The sequence below is a fragment of the Cuculus canorus genome, chromosome 6 (assembly GCF_017976375.1).
Source record: "Cuculus canorus isolate bCucCan1 chromosome 6, bCucCan1.pri, whole genome shotgun sequence".
Classification (NCBI taxonomy): Eukaryota; Metazoa; Chordata; class Aves; order Cuculiformes; family Cuculidae; genus Cuculus; species Cuculus canorus.
The window spans coordinates 39,737,421-39,761,107 of NC_071406.1; the positions used below are offsets into that span (position 1 = coordinate 39,737,421).

The following is a 23,687-nucleotide window of genomic DNA, read 5'->3' on the forward strand; positions in this document are numbered from 1 at the left end:
AATCCGCCAAACACTGCAATCTTGTCTGTCACCCAGCTGTCCCAATACCTTCAACTCCTTTGAAGTCAGCAGAGTTAAACAGAGCTCAGTCTGAGGAATCTAATGCTCTCACTGATATCTGTCAGGAGCATCACACAGATGCCAAAGCCATTCTGTACCCCAGAATGAGTCCAAATAACTTCACTGAGTTAAATCTGAATTGAACTCATTATTAACAAAGAGACTCAGTTTATTAGCCTATAGTCTTAAATCGGACTGGTTTCATTCAGATAAGCGAGAGTTCAAAGGCAATATTGATCTAGGATACTCAGTCATATCATAATTTAGAGATATTTACAGATAAGGCTGTTTGTCAGCAAAAAGACCCTTGCCAAGGTTAGCAGTGTTTCTCTGATTAAAAGTTTGAACCTTTATTTTAGTTTAACATTGTTCTAAAGGAAACCACACTCTTTTGAAAAGAGGATGTGGTTCTGTGCTTGGATGGCTTTGAGATTTTTTATACGACTGTTTCATCATTATTTAAACAGTGAATCTATTTGTTCTTTCTAGAAGTATGTGTGGGCTCTTATAGAATTCCCTTTTCTCCCAAAACGTGCTTAATATTTCTTCCAAGACAGCAGCACAATTACAGATGACTGAAATTTAAAAGAAAAATAAAAGGAGGATAGAACCCAATGTTTGTATCAATTTCTGTAACTGCAGTGGAGCTGCCTTAGATGGTTTGGTTGGGCTCAAGAAACAAATGCCTTCGGCTTTATACAGATGACAGGCTAATTATTCATTGCCCATTTTAAGGGAGCTGTTTGCTTTCCCTCATTTGTTGTGCCAAACCCAAACAACTGGAAAGATCAAGTAAAACTCAATCTTTTTCATCCAGTTAAACAGAATCTGAGATATCAGTAGTAAGTTACCCCTTTTGTTTTTAATCACCAAAACGCTTAAGTACATTTTACTAAAAGTTTTCTGATGCAAATAACTCTCCTTTTCCTGCCAAATATTTCAGAAAGAAGAACAGGGAATATTTCCCAAGCAGTTCTGCTGGAAGACTACTTCAAAAGGCTCCTTTAAACCAGTTCACAATAGCCAGTTTCAGTATGAGTTCTGAAGAAACAGCCAGGGTGTTAGGGAAGAGGAATACGTGCGTATTATACTCACAAGTTGTGAAGACTCCGGTCGCCCTAGCACTTTGCAAGTCATCTTTAACTGCCACAAGGTACACGGTGTACTCGGTGCCCGGCTGCAAGTTCCTGAGAAGGTACTTGGTGGCAGAAGGTCCCACGTTGTAGGTGCGTGGTTGACCTCCTCTTGTGGGACCTGCAGTCAGCCGGTATCCCGTGATCACAGCACGGGGCCGTGTCCACAACACTAACACTGAGTGCTCCGTGGTATTGAGGAATCTCAGGTTGGTGGGGGCATCAAGTTCTGGGGAAGAAAAATGTAGCATGCGTCAGTTTTAGAGCTGAATCTCTACCTCCCCCCTGCTTCATAAGCGCATTCAGAAAATGCAGAAAAAAAAAGGGTCCAATGAGGTTGTTGAGCCTGTATTTCCCAAAAGTGCAACAGTAGGGAAGAGAGAAGGTGGGGACCATGAGAGAGCTGGGAATCATAGAATCACAGATGGTTTGGATTGGAAGGGACCTCAAAGACCATCTGGTTCCAACCCCCTGCCATGGGCAGGGACACCTCCCATTGCATTAAGTTGCTGCAAGCCCCATCCAACCTGGCCTTGAAAATCTCCAGGGATGGGGCAGCTACAGCTTCTCTGGGCAACCTGGGCCAGGACGTCACACCACCATCACAGGAAAACATTTTTTCCTAATACCTCATCTCAATCTCCCCTCTTTCAGCTTCAAACCATTACAATAGAAATGAAATAACAATATCCACACCTCGGTGCCATCCATAACATCCTGGACCAGGCAGTTGTGTGCATTCTGGGCTGCGCTGATTTGTGTCGCTGCCATTCTTACCCATCCCAGGGGAAGTCAAGCTAACAGTGGAGGCGAGACAGATGAACCCAACCGCACTCAGGAATTTCAATAGTTTCTCATGAATGCTGAGCATTTTTTACAGATCTGCTCGGTTTAGACTTGTCAGCATAAGCACAGAAACCTAACTTTAGCCCTTTTGCACTGAAAAGATTTATACTTTTAAATCCTTGCCCTAGTCCTACTCCCTGCTTTCTCAAAATCCCTTTCCAAAACAAAACACTCCCACTCTGTCATTTTAACGTGAAAATAAATAACAGTCAGCGACTTTCTGCAGAAAACCAATTCCTAGATCTCCTTAAAACTAATCACACAGTGGAACTGACTACACAACAATCCTAAGCACGCTGATCTCTCTCGTGGGACTCATGCAACAGCTCTTACCAGGCTTCCTCCCCTTTTTATCACTGTCCCTGGGAAGCTCCGGAGACTGATAACCCAGAGAAACAACAGCAACAAGGGGCTGTATCAACACAGCTCCTTCAGCACTGCACTGGCATGTGGTGAATGGCAGAGACGTCGCTGCCTTTGGCCGAGATAAGAGAGGTTCAGAGTGGGGAAAGACACCTCAGCAATTTGCCCCCACAGCAGGCAGGGTAGAACTGGCTGCGGTTTATAGTGTCTACATGGCAAGTTTCCCACCTTTTCTAGGTTCCAATCATATGTTGAAATTAAAAGCAGCAAGGAAAGGCTCTTTTTTTTCATGGCAAATGCTTTTTTTGCCTCCTAAGCAAATAGCATTTTCGTGATAAAAACTAATGTTTTCATCACTCTCCCAGTGATTCAGCGGGAAGCATTTTTTGTCCTTTCAGCTTTCTCCCCACATGTTTTCTCCCTTTCTGAGGGGGGAGGGGAAAGGAACTAAGGATTTCTGTCCTCCACCACTTGCAAAGTCGGGAAGATAGTTCTAAAAGACAAAGGATGAGGGTGACCCTCCTTAGGCTCATCTCCAGCCCATTGGCTGAGAGTCAGCTTTATCTCTTCTTGGTGCTTAGATCTGTACTAGGTCACATCTCACAAGGACTGCATCTCCCTCTCATTTGTAGCCTACAGTCCGCTCCTTTCTGCACGATTTAATTTGCCAGCTCTATTAAGCTTTTATCACTTCCTCTCCCCACCCTAAAGGAAAAAGGGGAAGATTGAAAAGCAACACACACACACACACACACTCGGAGTTTATTTCTAGACTGCTTTTTTAACGGAAGGCCAAAAAGAGAATCACATCTACATCGTGGGAAGAGGCTGTTGCTGCAGGGTTTTCCTTGGGAACTCTGAAGGATTTCTGTTTCCCAGGACTTTCGATTACAGGATGCAATTTATGTGAATACTTTCTGATATGTGGTTCAGCCAAAGCAGTTAAGCAGATGATCATAGCCTATGGAAAATGATTCCAGACATTTGTAACTAGCCCTGTGCTTTCTGAATCAAATGTCTATGCTTCCGTGTACACCTCAGTGTGTGAACTTTCAGAGGGGCTCTACATCTTGCCAAGGCTCCTGAAAACAACCACAAAACCTTACAGATCTAACCGGGAACTGAGCTGCTCTTGTTCTAAATGCTTCCAAGAGACTGCAGACTCCTAAGTCACATCCTTGCTTTTGAAAGCCTCTCTGGGAAGAGGAGGGAAGGTGTTCACGCCATCTATGTTAGACTCAGATCAGATGTCTGTGTCAAAGGACAAACATGGATCCCATTCTCCCTGCACATCTAGGGGGATGATCAGAGCGAGAAGCAATATTCCTGGCTTCTAACTTCATGGATGTAAGTAAACAGTATTTCTCAAACAGCATGGCTATATTTACTGATTATCTCATTTCATTTCCTTCCCTCTCATCTTTGAAACAGTTGGGCTGGGTTCTCGGAAGTTGCTCTCATTTATTGACAAATGTGAGAACAGCAGCAGATGTACAAAGCTGAATTTCAGTCCTTTGAATAACGTGACCCAGTCAAGGAACACCACAAACACCGAGTTACCCTTCCATTGCCCAATAAACAGGACCTGTTTAAATGAACCACATCCCAGGTCCTGCCTGGTCAGCTTCTCCTGTATCAAAAATGGAGATCAGCACTTGAACGCACGCTAAACTCCTCCTCTTGCATCTGAAAGCCTACATTGCTTTTCACCTCTGTGCTTCTGCAAAGCAAAAAGCAATGCCTGACAGCACTTTGCTTGTCATCTTGCCTCACGCTAGTGATGTGTCATTAGCAACTGAGTTCTGCGTGACCCTTCATGAAAAAGATCTGCTCCCCGCAGCTCTTGTCAACCGAGCATTGAGGTTGCCGCAGACCAGGTTTCACCGGGATGACAGTGAGATTCCTGGGGTGTTGAGGCAGCCTGTGGGAAGCCAGGCTGTGGCCAAGCTGAAATGCAGTCCTTTTAATGACAAGGCCTGCCCTTACTTGTGCATGCAGGACTCCTACTGCTGACAGGGGAGCCAAATAGGAATGTAGCTGTCAGAAAGGAGATAGGGATTTTCAGAACAATCTCAGCAAGGTTCCTAAGTCACACTGAAATCCGCCCTAAGATATCCTCAAAAAAAAAAAAGAGAAATCACAGCTGCGATCTGTGCTGTAAAAGAACTGCAGGGCCCATCAATTCTCAGTCAGTAATAAAAAAGTTGAATTCCAGCCATACGAAATTGTTTTAAAGTGCCATGAGAGTTAAACTCCCATTGGAAAGCCCTGAAGGAGGATAAATCTGCTGAAGTGATCATTGTTTGAGTGAATGAATTCCCAGCCCTGTCATTCTAGTTATGGGATACCTCCTGGGCTATAACTGCTGCACTTTAAGTGCTCTGTTTATACATTTCTCTAAGCGACAGAGAAATAAGCACTTCAAAAGGCTGAAAAAAAGTATGAAGGAAAGACACTTACTGGTGGTTTGCTCTCCAGTCAAAGGTTTGCTCTCCCTGCCGTGGCTCACAGCAAAAATCTTAAAGAGATAGGTTGTTCCTGGGAGCAGGTCAACAACTTCAGCAAAAGAGCTCCTGGTGATAGGCAGCCTCTGTCCGTGCTGGCCAGGGCGATTGACGGGGATCACTTCCACTCGATAGCCAGAAACCTGGCTGGGTGGTGGGGTCCACATGATGGTGATCTTGATATCAGAAACTTCCACAAACTGCAGATCTTTGGGTGAAGGAACTTCATCTGAAAGCAGAGCGACAGAACTGTGTTAAGAGGGAGCCCTTCACAACTGGGAGAAGCTCTAGGTTTACATGAAAGACAGTGAATTTTGATTGAACAATGGAGGGCCCAAGAATATTTACCAGGTTAAATATGTCACAGTAACTTTGCTGTAACCATGCATACACACATTCCCAGGCAACAGTCAAGCAGACAACAATTCAAAATGTCACTGCACAAAGTATTTCGTGCCTTCAGCGACAGAAGTTATCTCACTGTCACACAAAGAACTGAAAGACCAGATGGAGTAAGCTGCAGAACTTGAAGTGTATGCAGAACCAAAAGCTTAGGGGGCAAAAAAATACTTCAGGGTCTGGAAACAAGAACCTCCTTTTAAAATTAAAAGGGACTGTTCAAAAACCATGGCATGTTCTGAATGTCTATAATTAACTTAAAATCCATCTTTTATAATCAAACAAGTACAGGGGCTGATCTGGCCTACTGTAGTCAAAGACAAAATCCATTTCCCTCTGCGTTGGTCCACAGTGCTGCACCCTCAAATTCCTATGTTCAAATTAAATTTCTTCAGATTAGGACCGATACTGCTCCAAGGTTAACCAACGCACATTTTTGGATGATACAGATGCCAAACCATAAAATCATTGAGCTGAGTTGCTTCCTGGTAAATTCCCATCTGCAAACACGTGTTTTCAACTTGCAGGACCATCAAATTCCACTGCTACCACATCAGATCCCAGTTCTTTCACTACCCTTTCTTTGGTTTGGCTATTCAGCCCAACTGGATACTTCAAGAACCCTGAAACCAGTAGTTTTTTAAATTGTGGATGCCTCAAGACGATATCGTATGGTGTTATTTCGGCACATCAGTTAATGCTAAGCAATCTACCAGCCCCACCGACTGCAATGGAAAATAATGGTTAAGACTGGAAGGGAGAGGCAGAAGTCAGGTGAGTGATTTGCATTTGCCTTGTGGCTTCTTGAGTACATCAACTTAAATATCTGCAGGCCGAGTTCTGAGGGAAAATGATTTAGCAGGCTCTTAGGAAGATCTCTTAGCAGAATCCCCTGAAGACAACTTAGAAAACTCTTGATTTTTCCATAGACACAACGCAAGACCAACCTTTTGACCTGCCTGCAGTCCGATCTCTAGCAATTACAACCCCGTTAATGTAGAGAGGTGGCTTGATTGTGTCACTTCACTGTAGGACTTCAATACCAGTGACATTTACAATTGAAAAATGCAACAACAATGACAAAAATACCCCATATTAAGTCCATTTTAGGATTCATTTAGCTAGAGCAATGTAAGCCTGCATTGTGATTTGGCTCTACATACTAAAAGAGAACGTGCTGACCATTACCTGTGCGTGGGACACCTGTGGTTTCCTGTTGGATGAAGACAGGAGTACTTTCCTGATTTTCTTCCACTGCATAGATGCTGATGTTGTACTGGACACCTGGCATCAAGTCACTGAGTGTCACAGAGGTAGCAGTGTCAGGAAGGTTGAGCTCTGTGCTGCTGCCTTCCACGGAGGGCGTGTAGATAATTCTGTAGCCTAAAGCAAATGAGATATATATAGTCCTTAGCCACAGTCAGCAACCCAGCACAAGGGATGCTAGAAATGATCTGAACTCATCTCTCCACTGAGGTTTCATAAAAATAGCCTTGAACTTCAGTGGGATCTACGGCTTGCCTGTGGTCACATCCCATCTACAGACCACACACTCATATTGCCTTACAAAGCATAATCTGACCTGGATATTTTGAATATTTCTAAGCTTTGACATGTGGATTTAGGGTCTATACAGTCCTTATGCTTGTTCCGGGATGGTCTGGATGACACGTACAAAGAGAAGGTCATGGGGCATGGTTTCATTTAACACAAATTTAGAAGGAAACGTTTTTCATGCAGCCTCCGGAACTGTTTGGTTCGGACAGTGAAACCAAGCAAATGTTAAACTGCCCACGTGCTTTCCAGCTGGTCTCTCATACCACCAAACCCCTGTCCCAGAGTTACACTGCATTTTCTTATTTAGCAAGATTTCAGCTTCTACCAACAGTGAAAAGCAGGTGCCCTCCAATTAGACAGACCTGTGATGGGAGCCTGGGGTCTGCTCCAGCTAATGACAATTGACGTGTCATCTACGCTTTCCACAGTGTGATCAGGAGGTGCATCAGGAGCTGTTTAAGGGAATAAGCAGAAGACAGCAAGCGTGAGGATAAGAGGTAACACAAATTTATGGAGCAAAGAAAAACAGCTTGCAAAATGCAGCAACATCCACCCACACCTACCTGTGGTCTGTGAAGTAGACAGGATCAAATTCTGCTCGCCTTCTTCAGAGATCTGATAGACATTAACAATATACTTGCGGCCGGGAAGCAAGTCAGGGATGTTGACAGAAGTGGCTGTGCTTGGAAGATCTATAGAAGGCAGGGAAGAAAAGATGGCCTTAGCAATTCTATGGCAATTTTTGCCTTCTCTCCAAATGGAATAATCACTTGGTTGGAAAAGACCTTTGAGAACTTGTCCAGCCATACCTGTCCACTACTAAACCAGATTCCTGAGCACCTCATCTGCCTGTCTTTTAAACACCTCCAGGGATGGGGACTCCACCACCTCCCTGGGCAGCCTCTGTTTCAGTGAAGAAACTTCCTTATGTGCAGTCTTAACCTGCCCTGGTTCAACTTGAGGCCATTTCCTCTCATCCTATCACTTGTCACTTGGGAGAGGAGACCAGCACCCACCTCGCTACAACTTCCTATAAGTTCTCCCCTCAGCCTCCTTTTCTCCAGGCTAAACAACCTCAGTTCCCATGGCTGCTCCTCATAACACTTGTCCTCCAACCCCTTCACCAGCTCTGTTCCCCTTCTCTGGATGTGCTCCAGCACCTCAATGACTTTCCTGTAGTGAGGGGCCCAAAAGTGAATTCAGACCTCCGTTCTAATCTGGGCTGGATCACAGTCTTCCTGCAATAAAACAGCAATTGCTCTGCACTGTGTCTTTAGCTCACATTAGAAAAGTTGTGTGGAGAGCTGGGACAGGCCTCTACGCTCAGCAAGTGGGCACTATCTAGGATGGCAAGGCCTGTTGTGTGATACCACAGGGCAACTTGAGCAGCAGCCCCTGTGCACAGCTGGCATTGAGCCACCTCAGCTAACAGAGTCCTCATTTCGTAGCCTGACCGTTGTATTTCCAATACAGAAATATATGGAAAAGCTTTCACATGAGCAGATTATGCGGAAAGACTGACTCATGAGTGTAGAAGAATGAAAATACAAGGACTGATGAACTTCTCCCCCGCCTCCCATCCCCCAGATGTCCACCTACATGCCAGATGTAAAATTCACCACGAAGCAGCTCCTTGCTGGCCAGACTGAAAGAAGCTTCGTAAGGGAAACTGGGAATTGCCTTTCAATTTGCCTGTGAAACCTATGTCTGTAGACAGATGAGCTCAGGAGATGCTTCACAACACAGCTCAGTTGTCTGGGCAGCCAACGAGCAGACAAGAAAGGTGGTGATGGTGCTGGCAGTCCCAGCATAAGGCACTCCTGTAAGAGTCCAAGCCTGTGAGCTCACAGGGGCAACCGTCCAGGGAGAATTATTAGGTTAGGGGATTACTGTTCTTTTACTCATGGTGTTCTTCTATCGCACTGATGTCCTAATAGCTCTTATAACCTCAAATCCTTGTGAGATATTGCACTGTTGAGCCGGAAATTCAGAAAAACAGGTTAAGATGAAATTACATGTGGTGACACAGGCTCTACTGTAGGAGAAGCGGATTAAATTCCCACGTCTGAGCCCAGTACCTTTAACCAACTTCCTGGTTTAGCTAAGATGTCACGTTATCAAAGACGAATAAGATCTGATCCAAAGAAAACAACTGACAGAGTGGACTGGAACGGACAGTCATTAGATGATGAGTAGGCCAGAAGGGGCATTTGGGAAAGATTTCTCTCTGTCTGTCCTGATGGAAGGACAAAGATAGAGGAAAGGAAATTGGCCAGCTGGCAGATTCAGAAAATAGGCTTGGTTCTGGTGCCCACGTAAGGAAGCTGTGGAAGCTTGTAAGTTTACATTATTTCAAAAGGAGAAAGACTGGACAAATTTATGGAGTTGAAGAATCAATGTATCTATCCACAGTTATTACAAATCCATGACCACCAGCTCAGGGAGTTCTCTGCAGGATTTTGAGAGCATTCTGAAGGGGTACTCCTATATACTTGCCTTGCTTTCCTACTCTTCCTTGGACATGAACTTACAGCTTTTGATGCAGAAAGGACAATAAGCTAAGTGAGCTTTTAATCTGCGCCAGTCCTGCTGCTCTCATGTCTTAACAGGATCATACTGAAAGCCAGTGAGATCCTCACTGTTTACACTAGCTACACTGATCGTCACAGCAAACAGCTGCGTACTGCTAGCAATGCTTTGGTCTAGTAGAATCAAATATTGTCTCACCAAGATACTGTGGCTCATCGCCCTCCTCACTCAGCTCATACTCCACACGGAATCCAGAAACTGTGTCAGAAGCAGAAACCCAGGAGACGACAAAGCTGTTGGATGTGATTTCAGTGACTGACTCTGAAGTAGCAACCACAGGAGGAAGAAGAGTTGTCTCTCCTGAAACAGTATTGCCTACACGAGAGAAGAGATGTTTCATTAATCATCACTACTTTTGTGTTAACTGGGATACACGAAAAAAATCAGGTGAAGGAGATTAGGTTTATCAGAACGCCCTGCTGTTCAACTCACTTGTCACTGCGGTGGTGCTGGTTGTGGTAAAATCAAAGCGGGTGACTTCTTTGTGGCCATATCGCTGAACACTGATGAGCTGTCCTTCATATATCACACCAGGCTTCAGGCCTGAGATGGTGTAGGAGTTCTGGTAGCCAGGGACGGTGGCTTCCTTCCATGGCCTTCCGGAGCTTTTCTGCAAGAGCAAGGACACCTGAATAACAAAAGATTCCCTATCCTGCAAGAAGGGGTATCTGGTGACGGAATCTTCTCTGTGGTTACCAAGGACAGTGATATTCAAACACAGATAAGGCTCAAACAGCCAACAAACAGACAGAGTCAAGTAAAAAAGAGATGAGAAAGGTATGCCAGGAAGCAGGGCTAATGACATTTTAGGTGGTTAAGTTTTACTGGGGTAGACTGAAAAACAATCTAGCTTTGAACTTTGTCCATTATTTGTAATATGCACTACACTCATGCCTTTATCAAAAATGCCTGGAAAATGCATATTTGAAGGCTGTTCACAGGAACACTCTAAGCCATCATCTGAAAACAATATACAGAAAAGTTCTTTCCTTCTACCCTGTGTTTGAACTCTATGGGAAGCACTAAAGTAATGCTCCATCCTCTGAGGTTTGTACCCCAGTCCTTTAAAGTCCATTTCATTCCGGCCTTGATCCAAGATACACTGAAGTCAGTAAAGAGACTTGAGTGCCTTTAATGGCTTTGGATCAGGGCCTTTATTGTTCTCACAAAAACACATAGCATGGAGGTACTAATGTTCTTAATCATTAAGCGGTCTTTTGTGCAGCTGTACTCAGGGGAACTGTAACACAACTCATGTACGTTGGCTAAAACAAATCATTCCTCAAATATGAGAGAACCAACAAGCAGCGGTAACCAGTGTTGGGTTAGACTTCACAGAAGATGGGAGATGACCGTTCATTCAATCCTATGCCGCCTGTTTAGATCTTCAAATCCTACTCATTTTTCTCTCCTCATTAATAGGATAAAAACTATCCCACTTGTCTCTAGAAATGCATATGGTACTAAAATGACGTTTCTTAGCATAAAGAAGCTTCCACAAGGATATACAGTGAGGAAGGATATAAACATAGCTGCTACAGCGACAGTGCTTTGGTTAATAAGATACTTCATGAACATGGTGACCAATAAAGTTTAGGCAGGAAAACATTAAGTGTTTATACAGCACGGGATGTCTTTGATCCCCAGAGTAACTGTTGACCTCGACAGGACAAGGACATTGAATCAGCAACTAAAGTTCACTGAAATTGTGTCAGACACTTCTCTTAAGACACTAGAAAATGCAAAATAAAGTCTTTTTGATGGAGGAATGTGGTACTCACGGGTCTCCAGCGCAAGATGTACTTGGTGATGTGAGATCGTTCGGGAGCGTTCCACTGTATGGGATGCGAGTCTGGCTGATTTGTACTCTCTGTGATGATCACCTGAACAGGCCCAGATGACCCTGAAAAAAAGAATTGAAATTTTTAACATACCGGCAATGCTTTTCTTCTGCCTTCACCATAGATTCATCAAAAAGCAGGGTGTGTGGCTCACTATTTCTATACACAGGAAATAAGATTTATTATCTTTCCATCCCTAATGCTTCATTGCTACTTGGAGAGGTGATTTTTTAAAATATATTCTGTGGATGAGTCAACACTTGCTGTTTGGGTTAATTGGTTTTGGGCTTGGGTTAATTCTCTGTGAGTTATCAATGCAACAGAAAACCAGAGTGGTCTAGTATAGAAAAAAACAGCAAAGCAAAGTCACATTGTTCAAAGAGAGAGAGCTTCCCAGCAACTAACATATTTCACCAGTTAATATCTACTGCACTGGGAGCAGGGAAATAGATGAGAAATATCTGCCCAATCCAGGTCTGTTCTAGTGGCATGGTGAGGGCAAATTCCTGACCTGACATAGAGTACACCTGGCAAAGAGATATTAATCTTTTATTATTTTACTAGTTTTTTTCATCAGTTGACTTGAAACACTGAATTTTCATGACATTGTGGAGCACTCCACAGGCGTGAGGCACGTCTACCACACACAAACCACACCAGAAGGGTTGGTGGAATTCTTAAGGCAAATTAGGGACATAAATTCATGGAAATACAAGTTCAGCAACACTCTAGTGCTTAAAACTACTGATGGCATTTAGCTAAATCAGGCTCAAGCGTATTTTCTCCACAAAGCCCTCTAATAAAGGAAGGAAGGTATTATGATCCCATGGTTCTCCTTTCAGTGCCTCCCAGCCCTGCTGGGGAGGTTTCACTGAACACTCAGCAGCGCTGTGCTCACAGAAAACCCCAGCAGTCTGGAATCAGCAGGGAAGTGTCTTGTTCTAGCCATTAAATGGGTTCACCCTCCCCTCACTCCCAGCATTTCAAATTATAATTTATTTGGACAACTGAGTAACATCTATAGCTGCTCCATATTCAATGGGACTTCCAGGCAAACACATTTCAAAGCTCACCTAACCCCAAACCTGCATTCAGAAACATTAGATTTGGTTTATTTACACACTTTCAATCACTCTTGTGCCTAAAGGAGCCCAAAGCCCCAGTCTCCAGTCTGGAGGCATGCATATTTCACATAGTTCAGGGAGATGTTTGTTTAAGCAGTCTGACAGGAGTCAATGAAGCTCAGCAAATCCAAGTAAGAAACTCAAGGGAACAAAAAAAAAGAAATTCCAAAGAAAGTGTGCTTCCTGGTCTTGCCCTCATTGGTTTGCTGCCCTAAAGAAAGGCAGTCCCTCGTTCTGTCTGCCGAATGTCCTGTTTCCTTGTCTCTGGCTCACTAGCTGTGTAGCTACGGATAGAAACACAGTGCGTTCATGGACAGCACTGCTGGGTGTAGGTGAGGTTCAACAGGCTCCTGTCACCAAGAGCTTCTGTACAATGTGCATGAAGCAACTCACAGAGGAGGGGCACTCATTTATGTGAAGCATAAATTATTCACTCATTTATGTGAAGAAGCCTTCCAGTACTTACAGTGGGGGCTATAGGAAAGCTGGGGAGGGGCTCTTTATCAAGGAGCGCAGGGATAGGACAAGGAGAACACTTTTAAGTTGAAAGAAAGGACATTTAGATGAGATGCCAGGAAGAAATGTTTTCCTGTAAGGATGGGGAGGCCCTGGCCCAGGTTGCACACGGAAGTGGTGGCTGCCCCATCCCTGGAGGTGTTCAAGGCCAAGTTGAATGGGTCTTGGAGCAGCCTGATCCAGTGGGAGGTGTCCCTGCCCATACCATGGGGTGGAACTGGATGGGCTTTGAGGTCCCTTCCAACCCAAACTATTCTATGATTCTATCTATGATTTAGATGCAACAGACTTCAGAGGGGCTGGTCCCCTTCTACAGCAGGGTCACCTATATTAAAACCTCTTTCTGAATGAGCCTCACATTCCCTTTCCTACCTTGCAGGGCACTTGTGGGATAAAGACTTTGCAGCCAGTGAGTGGACAGATTCTTCTTAATCTACCTTGATATAAGAGCAGAGAATCAACCCGGCATTGAAGCTACTACATCCAACACTTATGCAGTTCCTCCACATTCACGCTCAGAGATGAGCTGAGGAACCAGTGATGTAAGCATGTCTTCTCCTCCCAACAGGGAAGCCAAGACACAGCCCCATTATTTCATCTTATTCAGTTTAAGACAGTGGCAGTTGCAACCTTAAACAGGAAAGCAGAGATGTTCCCCTTTGTCATGTTCTGTTCAGCGAAGTGAAACAGAACCAACCAACAATCAGGCATTGCCTGTCCCTACAAAGATTTCCTGGAACTGACTGGGCAAAAGAAAGTTCAAATATTTAATTTCTCCAGGGCACTGATCAGTAAAAATGCTCCATTCTGTGGTGAATTTTGCTGCTGGAGTGAGTGTAAAAGGAAAGACTACACATGTAAGAGCTTTAAGCAACAGAAACTGGTCATTGCAGGTGTGATTCCACTAAATACCGAGAGGCAATGTCAACCCAAGTTGTGTGAACAGAGTTATACTCTAAAACTAACCCCGGCCTCAGCAATAGCTGTTAACAGCCTAGGCCCCGCTTTATAACAGTGTTCATGCCAAGGAAGGGGGAAAACAGTTCTGTTTCAACAGGAAAAGAAAAGGAATAATGTATAGACGCCTAACAGGTGAGGGGTGAAAAGATTACTTTCCTCATGTCTTATGAAGCAGATGAGATGGGTTTCTTACCAGGATAGGTCTGCAGAGGCTGGCAATGCCATTCTCCAATGCCACGACCATAGCAATAGCACTGGTATCTGACACCATGGACGTACTTCTCCCAGGAATCACCGATTTGATAAAAGGTTCGGGTTTCTGAATCCTGGCACTGATCTAAAGGCACAAAAAAAACCAGTTAACCACTGTGTGTTACAGAAATAATAGTGAAAAATCTATGCTAAGCACAGAAGAACAAGTCACAAGAGACTTCTTCACAAAGGAATATGACACCAACACTTATCTGCAAGTGTAGTGACATAAAAGAGAAAGCAGCAAGAGAAACAATCTCAAAGTGGGGTTCTTGATACACCACTGCACGTGTGAGGTTGGATGCCGGGGGCTAATTCAGCTGCAATGCATTTCTGAAGGCACTGTTAAGTACAGGCCGCCCACCTGGCCAACCTCCCAGTGAAGTCAGTGGGGTGTTCCTTCAAGAAAGAACTTATAATGAACTATCCATTGTGGAGCCCAATTCTGCTCCAGTCAACTAAGTTCATCTTTCATCCGAAGCTAAACCATGCTGCTCTCAAGGAAATCAATGGCAAAATTCCTACTGGCTTAAGCAGGATTCAGCCACACTTTATAAGTCTGAAGTGACCCACTAGTTTTCAGAGCTTTTCCAGATTTGCCATGGTATAAACCAAAGGAGGACAAATAAAATCCTGAAATCAACTTAGCTAGTGTAAGTACAACACAACCCTCGCGCTTCAGTATGCTTTCTAGTTTGCATTTCTGGCTCAACTGGAATTTTCAGTGAGAATGAGCATTATGCTTGCTTAGATAAACACGAGTCTTGTTTAGAGACAGCCAACGAAACTAAACTGATTGCACCTTTGCTGAAATAATGCCCCCCTCCCCTTCTTTCAAAGTAGTGGTTTTCAGGAGCTTTGCAATCCAAGTTCCTCCAGTAAACCTGTACAGATATTACTGTAAATAAAGCAGAACTTGGCCACCAGTATGTTCTAATAGATTTTCTTGGCAACAGTTTGATATTCTCTTGGATTTTGTATTTGCAAACCAGTTGGGTCTTATCTTCTGATCTAGGTTCGTTAGGCAGAAGAGATGAAGTCTCCTCATTCCTGCAAAGAGCCATGAGGTTTTAGCGAACCTCCAGAGTGCTATGAACACATGTTCTCATCCTGAGCTCTCTTTGCCAGAACAAAGGGAAGCCAAAAGAATCAATTTAGTCCACGGTTAATTTTTATACGCTGGTGCTTCTTTCTCAGTTCAGTGACAAGATGTAAAGATTCTAGGACAGAGAAAGAAAACTGAGCTACCATCAGTACCTACCTGCACATTATGAGCACTCGGTCCTAGACCCCAACAGCTCAAGAATCAGAATTCCCTCAAATCACTCCAGCCTATGGCTAGCACACCCTGCTACCACAACCTGCTCCATTTTAAGAGCTATGTTGCCACAATCCATTACTACTGTAACATCATCAGCTTCTGGGGTGTGCCTGATAACACGGCTTATCTCCTTAAAACTAGGAATCCCCTTTCACTTACCCTTCAGCAAATCCAGTGCTGCTCCTGCTTTTGCACTTGAGCAAATTGGGGCAGAAAGTGGGCAATGATGGGTCCAAATTCACTCACCAGTTTCACCATACCATAAACCAGTTTCTACACAGCCCCAGAGCGCATCTGGCAAGCGGGAAAAGACGGTGACTTACCAACAGGATCGCATTTCCATCTCCCCCTGCCTTGGCCAAAGCATGTGCAGTTCAGCATGTGTCCCTCATCGTGACGCTTGTGGAAAGTCTGGTTCACATCATAGGTGATGCCATCCACAATGCACTGGTCTGTTTGAGAGGGAGCAGAGACAGCTTGTCAGCAATATCTCCGAGACAAAACCACTTTGTTTGGCACCTTGCCCCCTCCTCTCAACCCGCTTACAGATCCTGGCCGTGACAAGCTCCATCCACGCCAAAGGGAGCCCTCCTGATACCTGTGATCATCACAGATCAGTGCTGTATACACACTGCTGCTCCCAAGCTCATTTATCAGCAGTGTGCAAACAAGCAACGCCTGCAGAAAAAAGGCCTGCCGGATGAAGCCCAAAGTACTGTACATTACTCAAACTACAGAGCTGCCCTGTTGATCTTTTTGACAGATTCCATCTGTGGCAGAAAATCTAAACCGCCACACTAACTCTCTCACTGCCGCCTCTGAGGAAGGTCATAGCATGGTTTGGGTTGGAAGGGACCTCAAAGCCCATCCAGTTCCAAAACCACTGTCATCGGCAGGAACAACTCCCACTGGATCACGCTGCTCAAAGCCCCATCCAACCTGGCCTTGAACCCCTCCAGGGATGGGGCAGCCACCACTACTCTGGGCAGCCTGGGCCAGGGCCTCACCACCCTCACAGGAAGACATTTCTTCCTAAGATCTCATCTTATTTTCCCCTCTTGCAGCTTAAAACACTTCCCCCTTGTCCTATGATGCACCCACTGATCAAGAGCACCTCCTCAGCTTTCCTGGAGCCCCTTTCTGTACTGGAAGCTTCTCTAAGGTCTCCCTGGAGCCTTCTTTTCTCCAGGCTGAACAACCCCAAATATCTCAGGCTGTCCTTGTACAGGAGTTTCTCCAGCTCTCAGATCATCTCCATGGCCCCTTCTGGACTCACTCCAATAGATCCGTGTCCTTCCTGTGCTGAGGACTCCAGAATTGAATGCAAGGCTCTGGGTGAGGTCTCACAATAGCAGAGCAGAGGGCAGAATCCCTTCTCTCACTCTGCTGGTCCCACTGTTTTGTATGCAGCCCAGGACATGGTTATCTTTTTGGGCACATGCTGCCAGCTCACATTGACCTTCTCTTCCACCAGCACCCCAAGCCTTTCTCCTCAGGGCTGCTCACAACCCAGCCTGTTGGTGTGCTGGTGATTGCAAGTCTAGACTGAAATACCTTGGTGAGTACTGTCTGAAATCACTAGAACTTCACAAGGAGAAAAGGGCCGCTCAAAATTCATAAAGGTGCCCTGGAGAGGTAAAAATGTGCTCATGATTTTATTCTCCAGGGTCTCTCTGCTCCACTTTGTTTTTAACTCAAGACAGGAGCAGATCTATTACACACCCAAGATGCTGCTGGTGTCTACTAATCTACCAGTCCCTCAAAATGCAGTAACCCGACCCTGTGCTTGAGTGCAACGCTCTAAGTCTGTCAGGTTCAATGGCAATGTGTCAATCTGTGATCTGCCTCAGAACTCCCAATACCAGCCTAATCACAGCAAGGAGCAGAAAGACAAAAACATGAAAACCACCCCAGAAGCATGTTGTTTTGTTAACGGGGTCCCAAGAGACCCCAGTCCAGTTCCAGAGGCAATCACAGACCATCTGTCCTTGGGGAAGTGACTCAGTTAATCCCAGGCCTTCATTGTCCATCATACTTTCCCACACCACACGCATGGCAGCAGGGTAAACCAAGCAGTACAAAACCACTCCTTTGAGCATTAAAGACCTTCTCTGGCTGCTTAGCCTTTGCCTTTGCAAGTATCTCTACCTTCTCTCGCCAGGAAAGACCACTTCAACTGCAGAATGGAACTGCAGAGAAAGCCGTGTATGTGCAGAAAAAAGCAGAACCTTAAGTTGTGCATTTCTCACTGTTTGAAAGAAGTGCATAAAAAAAAAAAAACCTCTTCCCAAAGCCCTTGAGTGAGCCTTCCCCTACGAATTATATCCGATTTCAGCACTGGTGTTAAAGAGTCCTTTCTTGGCTGCTTGACAGCAACCCCCCTGCCTTTTCCAGACGTGAAGCCAATGCTGCGAGCTAGCTGTAGGATGATCAAATGTCTGTGCTTTTAAGTCTTCTTTTTTTGGTATTGCTCAAGCACTTCTCCACTTGGACCTCTCATATAAATAAGTAAATAAATAGAGAGTAATTGCAGTGTTGCCCTGCCAACTTTTCATATAGATTAGCCAGCCAAGGGCTAATCCAGCACAGAGGAACTGAAAATCTCACTGCAGAACAATAAAATTGGACGGCTCCGCATTCAAACTTCAGACTCATCTGGGGTTTTGTCTGTTCTCGAGGGAGAGAGGTGCCTCTGCTGAGCTCACTGCAAAGTCACAGGGCACTGATCCTAAATGTAGACAAAAGGAGGTGGGGTACCTACTGATTAGGGTAATCCAGGTTTGCCCCTGCTTGCTAGCCTGCAAAGGCTGAAATAGTACTTTTCCAGCACATAAATAACACGGGAACTTCACATAACTCCTCTGATTCCCTTTAGACACCAAAGAAATACTTCACGATACAGAGTTTTTCAGCCTGGGCTAATTCACAATGATGGGAGAAAGAACCAATTTCTCTCACTTTCCAGACACTTGGACAGAAGTGCTGACATCAACAGGGAAGTCCATACCTCTGAGCTGGGAATATGCAATGCAAGTCCATTCTCCGCGGCCATTTCCTACACAAGTACATCTCATCATGTGGCCCATGTCGTGTTGTTTGTCCCACTGGTCCCCAACACGGTACATGACACCATCATTGGTTGTGCAGATTTCTTCATGGGCTGGTTGAGAAGAAAGCAATGGGATGTTTTATGGAGCCAGAATTAACAAGATAGACAGCAACACCCTTTCATAGTGTGCAGTGGTTTCTTCATCTGCAGTTTTAGGCACCCACCCAGTTTCGATAGCATTTTTGCTGGGTGATGACATTTTCTAAGTACAGACCCCCTTGTAGAGGTTCATTAAATTTTAATTCTCATTTGAAAGCTACTAGAAATAGCTTCTGTACAGTGTCCAACGGGTGCTGTGAGTCAGTTCTCATTACACGCATACCTCTATGTGAACATAGCCACGTGAAGACCCATGTGTTCCAAGAGCTCTTTAAGGCCTGAGATGCTACAATGCCATTAGGTATTAAACACCTTTCATTTAAGAACTGGTAGCCCCATTCTCTTCCACATGGCCCCTCCTGACATCAGAGGTGGGCACAGATTGTAGGAACAGACCACAACATGGATTTTGACACAACTACCGTTTTCAGGGTATCACGCTGATGTGAGAAGTACAGATTTATTCCTAACCACACATCAGGCAGGAGGACATGATGAGCCATGAGGGTGAAGCTTTGGCAGATGAAAGCTAAAAAACTGCACTTCAACCCTCTCTAATGGATTCACAGTAGTTTGCACCAGCTGAGAAGCATGTCTACCACCGGCATGCAGCAAAGACACACTGAAAATTGCCTTCTGGCCTTGCCTAAGTCTCTGCTAGAGATGATTAGAGAGGAAAAAAAGAACAAAATAAAACTTTGGAAATGCCTTAAAGGATTTGGGGCTGGGATACGGCTCACTACAAGTCATCAACAACTGCCCAAAGACAGGCAGCTCTCTACTTTTCAGCTCAAACAACCACTTACAGGTATTCCATGATCACTTTATGGTTCTCAGCCTTACCAGCCATAGGGCAGAATCCAAACTTCTGGTCAGCATCGTAGTTCTCGGTGGTTCCGCACCACTTCATGTTGTCTCTCCGTCCCTCTGAAGTGCAGTCAGTATAGTTGCGGTTGTTGTACAGGAAGGGGAAGTGGCACAGAGCACCATTGGAATTGCCACCGCGTGTCTGGACCAAAACTGGAAAGAAAACAGATGCAAATCAAGCCTGCACTTCCCCTGAGCATGCAGGAAAGAGCTTTAAAAACAAACCACTAGTACTATTTTTTCCCCATGTGTACCCTCTATATTATCCATGGGCCTCTTTTCTTGGCTTTAATTAATTCAGATCTGGAAACACAAGCCTTGCACAAGGTCAATTCAGTTCAAACATTGCTTTGTAAGGGGTTCAGGATCTCACATGGGAATTCCTGGGAAACAGCGAAAACCAGTGCTTACTGTGTTTGGGAAGAGGCTTTGCAGATCCTTTAGCCAAGGCCTATGGAATCAAATAAGCTCACAGTTCTCAGCACACCTGCATTATCTCACTGAGGCTGGTTACCCAATTGTGCCCTTTGCCTTAAAATAAACCCTCACCCCTCACGAAAGGGTTACAATTCAGTCACGTATAACAGGACAAGTCAAAACCTCTCTGCAGGTCGGAAGCCTCGTGTTTTGCAAGCAGCAGTGGAAAGAATGCTGTAACCTACCTGAACTACGCACCTCTTGAGCAACTCTTTTACAAATAATGGAGAAAAAGAAGGCATTTGTTGAGGTATTTCCAAACTGATATTTCTCATTCCCTACAGTATAAGAAGGCTCACTGAAACAAGAATGTTTGAATGGACGGGGACAGTGGGTTTTATTGTTTGGGTTTCTGGGTTGGAAGGGACTTAAAGATCACCCAGTTCCAACCCCACTGCCATGGGCAGGGACACCTTCCACTGGAAGAGGTTGCTCAAAGCCTCATCCAGCCTGGCCTTAAACACCTCCAGGGCATCCACAACTTGTGGCTATCAGCGAATATTGTATACGCTGCAGAGATAGGTTTCACTTTTATAAGAAATAACTAATGAGGTAGAACAGAGTACAAAAATAAAAAGTCTAAGGAGCAGTATTTTCATGTGGGAATGTGAAAAATTCTCTCCAAGGTCAGATCCCAGAGAAGCTGCCTGGGTTCTGTTCCATGGATATCTAACGGGCTTTCCAAGAAGTGCAACCACACAGGTAGATCTGTGCTGCGAAGGGAAAGCTGACCATCCCCAGACAGGAGGAAATGCTGCCGCATTAGTCACACGCCAGCTCTTGATCAGTGATCACAAATCACATTAAGATTACTGCTATATATGGCAACCTGGCTAGATAGTCATGATGGAGGGAGTGACAGAGGACTGCACAAACTGTACTCCACGGATATCCTCTTCTTTGCATCCTAATATGGGCATTATTCTAGCAATTCAGCCAAGCAAAGGCAAAGTCTAAGTGTCCTTTGGGCCAAAGCCTGATCCTGACAAAGTACTCCCATTCTAGGGTCAGATCAGAGGAGAGAGAACAGGATTCAAATCTACACCCGGATCACCCTGAGAATCCTCCAAAGACGCCAAGATCACAGAAGTGCTCTGACTCCAGGCAGCCCTCCATTCGCAGGACTGCCTTGCTGTTGAGGCATGCCAGAGTCCCTCTAGACTGCTGGAATTGTTCAGGCAGCCTGTTCCTAGGTTCTCTGCTCTCGCCTCCATGTGTGCACAAGGGTCACAGGCATGTGAAGACCCTCTGAGAGGAACTTACCATTCTGCTCAGTACAGAAGGAGTATCTCTTGTCCTGCTCGAAGTTGGAAGTGGTGCTGCACCAGAGGTGTCCATCTGTTCGGCCTTCAGTGGTGCAGGAATAGAAAGTCCTCCCATCATAGGTGAAAGGCAGAACACAGGGCTCTCCATCAGAATTGCCACCATATGTTTGGGTCACGGCTTTAAAAACAAACAAATCACAGTATTACACTCTGGTTTAAATCAATCTCCTGATCTTAGAACTCTAAGAGACCCACAGCCCCTCTGGGCCAAGTCACTGGCTCATACAAACCCACACCGACTGCCATGAATCTGGGCCAACACAGGCCAAACAGCTTAGCCCCACAGCTGTGTCATTATTTTACATTCTTTTCCAAGCATACATTATTGCAGCTCAGTTTGAATAAGGTTACTAATGCTGCTCCCCAAGGGCTCTGTTTTCCCTCAGCAGGTTATATATAACTCACTGAGAAATCTTTCTGCTCTACAGAACCAGGCTTCAAACAAGCAAACCAACTCTATCTTCAGCCCTTGCACCTTTCTCCAGTATGTCTTCTTCAGAAGACCTTTCTGATACACACACAAAAGGATTCTACTTCAAAACCAAATCATAGACAGTCCCAAAGATCTCATTGGACTGAACAGGCACTAAACACAAATTCATACCTATCTCCCTGCAGCTGACTCCATTGCCCAGGCAGGTACAAAGCATTTGCTGGCTGCCCTGTGTCTTGAGCCACTGCATGCCCACAGAGTACACCACTCCGTTATCAGTTATGCACTGGCCGTACGGCTGAGGCTGGGGTTGCTGAGGCTGGGGCTGGTACAACGCAGTCTGCACATTCGTGAAGCTAGGAGAGCCAGATCCTGCAGCAGAACACAGGAGAGAAATGAGACGTTACACGCAAAGCTAAAGAACAGGATGCTTCAAATAAATGCTGAGATAATAAAACGTTAGGCACTCCATCAGACTGAATGCACAACTCTCTTAGCTTCTCTAAACATATTCTGTAAACACGGATCTGTTGGAGCGAAGCCAGAGAAGGCATAAAGGTGATCCAAGGCCTGGAGCATCTCTCGTACAAGGGCAGGCTGAGAGAGTTGGGGTCATTCAGCCTGGAGAAGAGAAGGCTCTGGGAAAACCTTAGAGCAGCTTCCAGTGCTGAAAGGGGCTCCAGGAAAGCTGAGGAGGGGCTCTTGATCAGGGGGTGCAGGGACAGGACGAGGGAGAATGGTTTTAAGCTGCGAGAGGGGAAATTGAGATGACATCTTAGGCAGAAATGTTTCCCTGTGAGGGTGGTGAGGCCCTGGCCCAGGCTACCCAGAGCAGTGGTGGCTGCCCCATCCCTGGAGGGGTTCAAGGCCAGGTTGGATGGGGCCTTGAGCAACCTAATCCAGTGGGAGTTGTCCCTGCCCATGGCACAGGGGTGTGGAACTGGATGGGCTTTGAGGTCCCTTCCAACACAAACCCATTCTCTGATTTTACCATTTTAATTATTCTGCTCAAGCAAAATTCAAAATGAAAAGAATAGCTCCCAGTTCTGCCTCTGGTTTCTACCACTGTAGAGTGGCTTTATGAACGATTAAGAGCATCGACTGCTTTTCACAGGAATTGCTAAAAGATTTGGAAAAACAATTTTTAGTCCAAGGAAATCTACAATAGAAAAATCAAGATCAGTGACAAAACAATAGAAAAGTACCAAGGAAGATAGGGCAGAAAGGATTAATTTTGAATTTTTCAGTGTAGAAGAAAAATAACACACAAATGTATTCATTTACTCTGAAATTTTTAAGCTTTGAAACAAAGGTTTTGGTGCATTATCATATGGAATAATACTGAACAACAAAGAGGCTTGTTGTGTACATCATGGGAATTTTTGCTAACGATTCCCACAGGAATATCCACAAATGTGGCTCTGCTGAAATAGGGGAAATAAACAGAAACAAAATACTGGCACCCTTAAAGCTTTGGGTTTTTTTAAGTTTAGACTTTCTGAGAGTCTGAAATCAGCCTGCTGGTATTGAGCAGTTAAAAGTCATCCACTAAGAAAAATTCAGCATAAGTACTGCAGGAAAAGAGAAATTTTACTTTACATTTACCAAAAGGAAATCTCGATCCTTGAAGTGACAAAAAAATAATTTAGAAGCTGAAGACTTTAACTAACCTTGTGCAAAAAATATATGCCACCTATAAAGCAGGTAATACTTCATACCAAAATTACAGCCTACCTAATGCACATGTATTAAATAGCATTGCATACATTCCTTGACTTCTCTGGTTTTTAAAGCTAAACCATTAACAGGTGTATTTATCTTGTCAAAGAAACCAGATGGTCTCAGTGGAGTTTAAAGTAAGGACATTTCAACAAAATTACCCTGAGGCAAACACATAAAGTTCAAATATTAA

At 44.7% G+C, this 23,687-nt stretch overlaps 1 protein-coding gene across 7 annotated transcripts in view; it reads right to left on the reverse strand.

Moving 5' to 3' along the window:
* The window catches only part of FN1 (fibronectin 1), a 62,169-nt gene that overhangs the window by 27,246 nt on the left and 11,236 nt on the right, over positions 1-23,687 (reverse strand). For all 7 annotated transcript variants that reach the window (XM_054069435.1, XM_054069436.1, XM_054069437.1 and 4 more), the window contains exons 7-20: positions 21,947-22,147; positions 21,281-21,460; positions 19,517-19,693; positions 18,473-18,625; positions 15,789-15,917; positions 14,086-14,229; positions 11,233-11,354; positions 9,884-10,061; positions 9,590-9,766; positions 7,426-7,554; positions 7,225-7,314; positions 6,494-6,688; positions 4,863-5,135; positions 1,156-1,422 (exon numbers count right to left, since the gene is read on the reverse strand). In XM_054069435.1, coding sequence (XP_053925410.1) covers positions 1,156-1,422; positions 4,863-5,135; positions 6,494-6,688; positions 7,225-7,314; positions 7,426-7,554; positions 9,590-9,766; positions 9,884-10,061; positions 11,233-11,354; positions 14,086-14,229; positions 15,789-15,917; positions 18,473-18,625; positions 19,517-19,693; positions 21,281-21,460; positions 21,947-22,147 — 2,415 coding nt within the window. The remainder of the gene's footprint in view (positions 1-1,155; positions 1,423-4,862; positions 5,136-6,493; positions 6,689-7,224; positions 7,315-7,425; positions 7,555-9,589; positions 9,767-9,883; positions 10,062-11,232; positions 11,355-14,085; positions 14,230-15,788; positions 15,918-18,472; positions 18,626-19,516; positions 19,694-21,280; positions 21,461-21,946; positions 22,148-23,687) is intronic.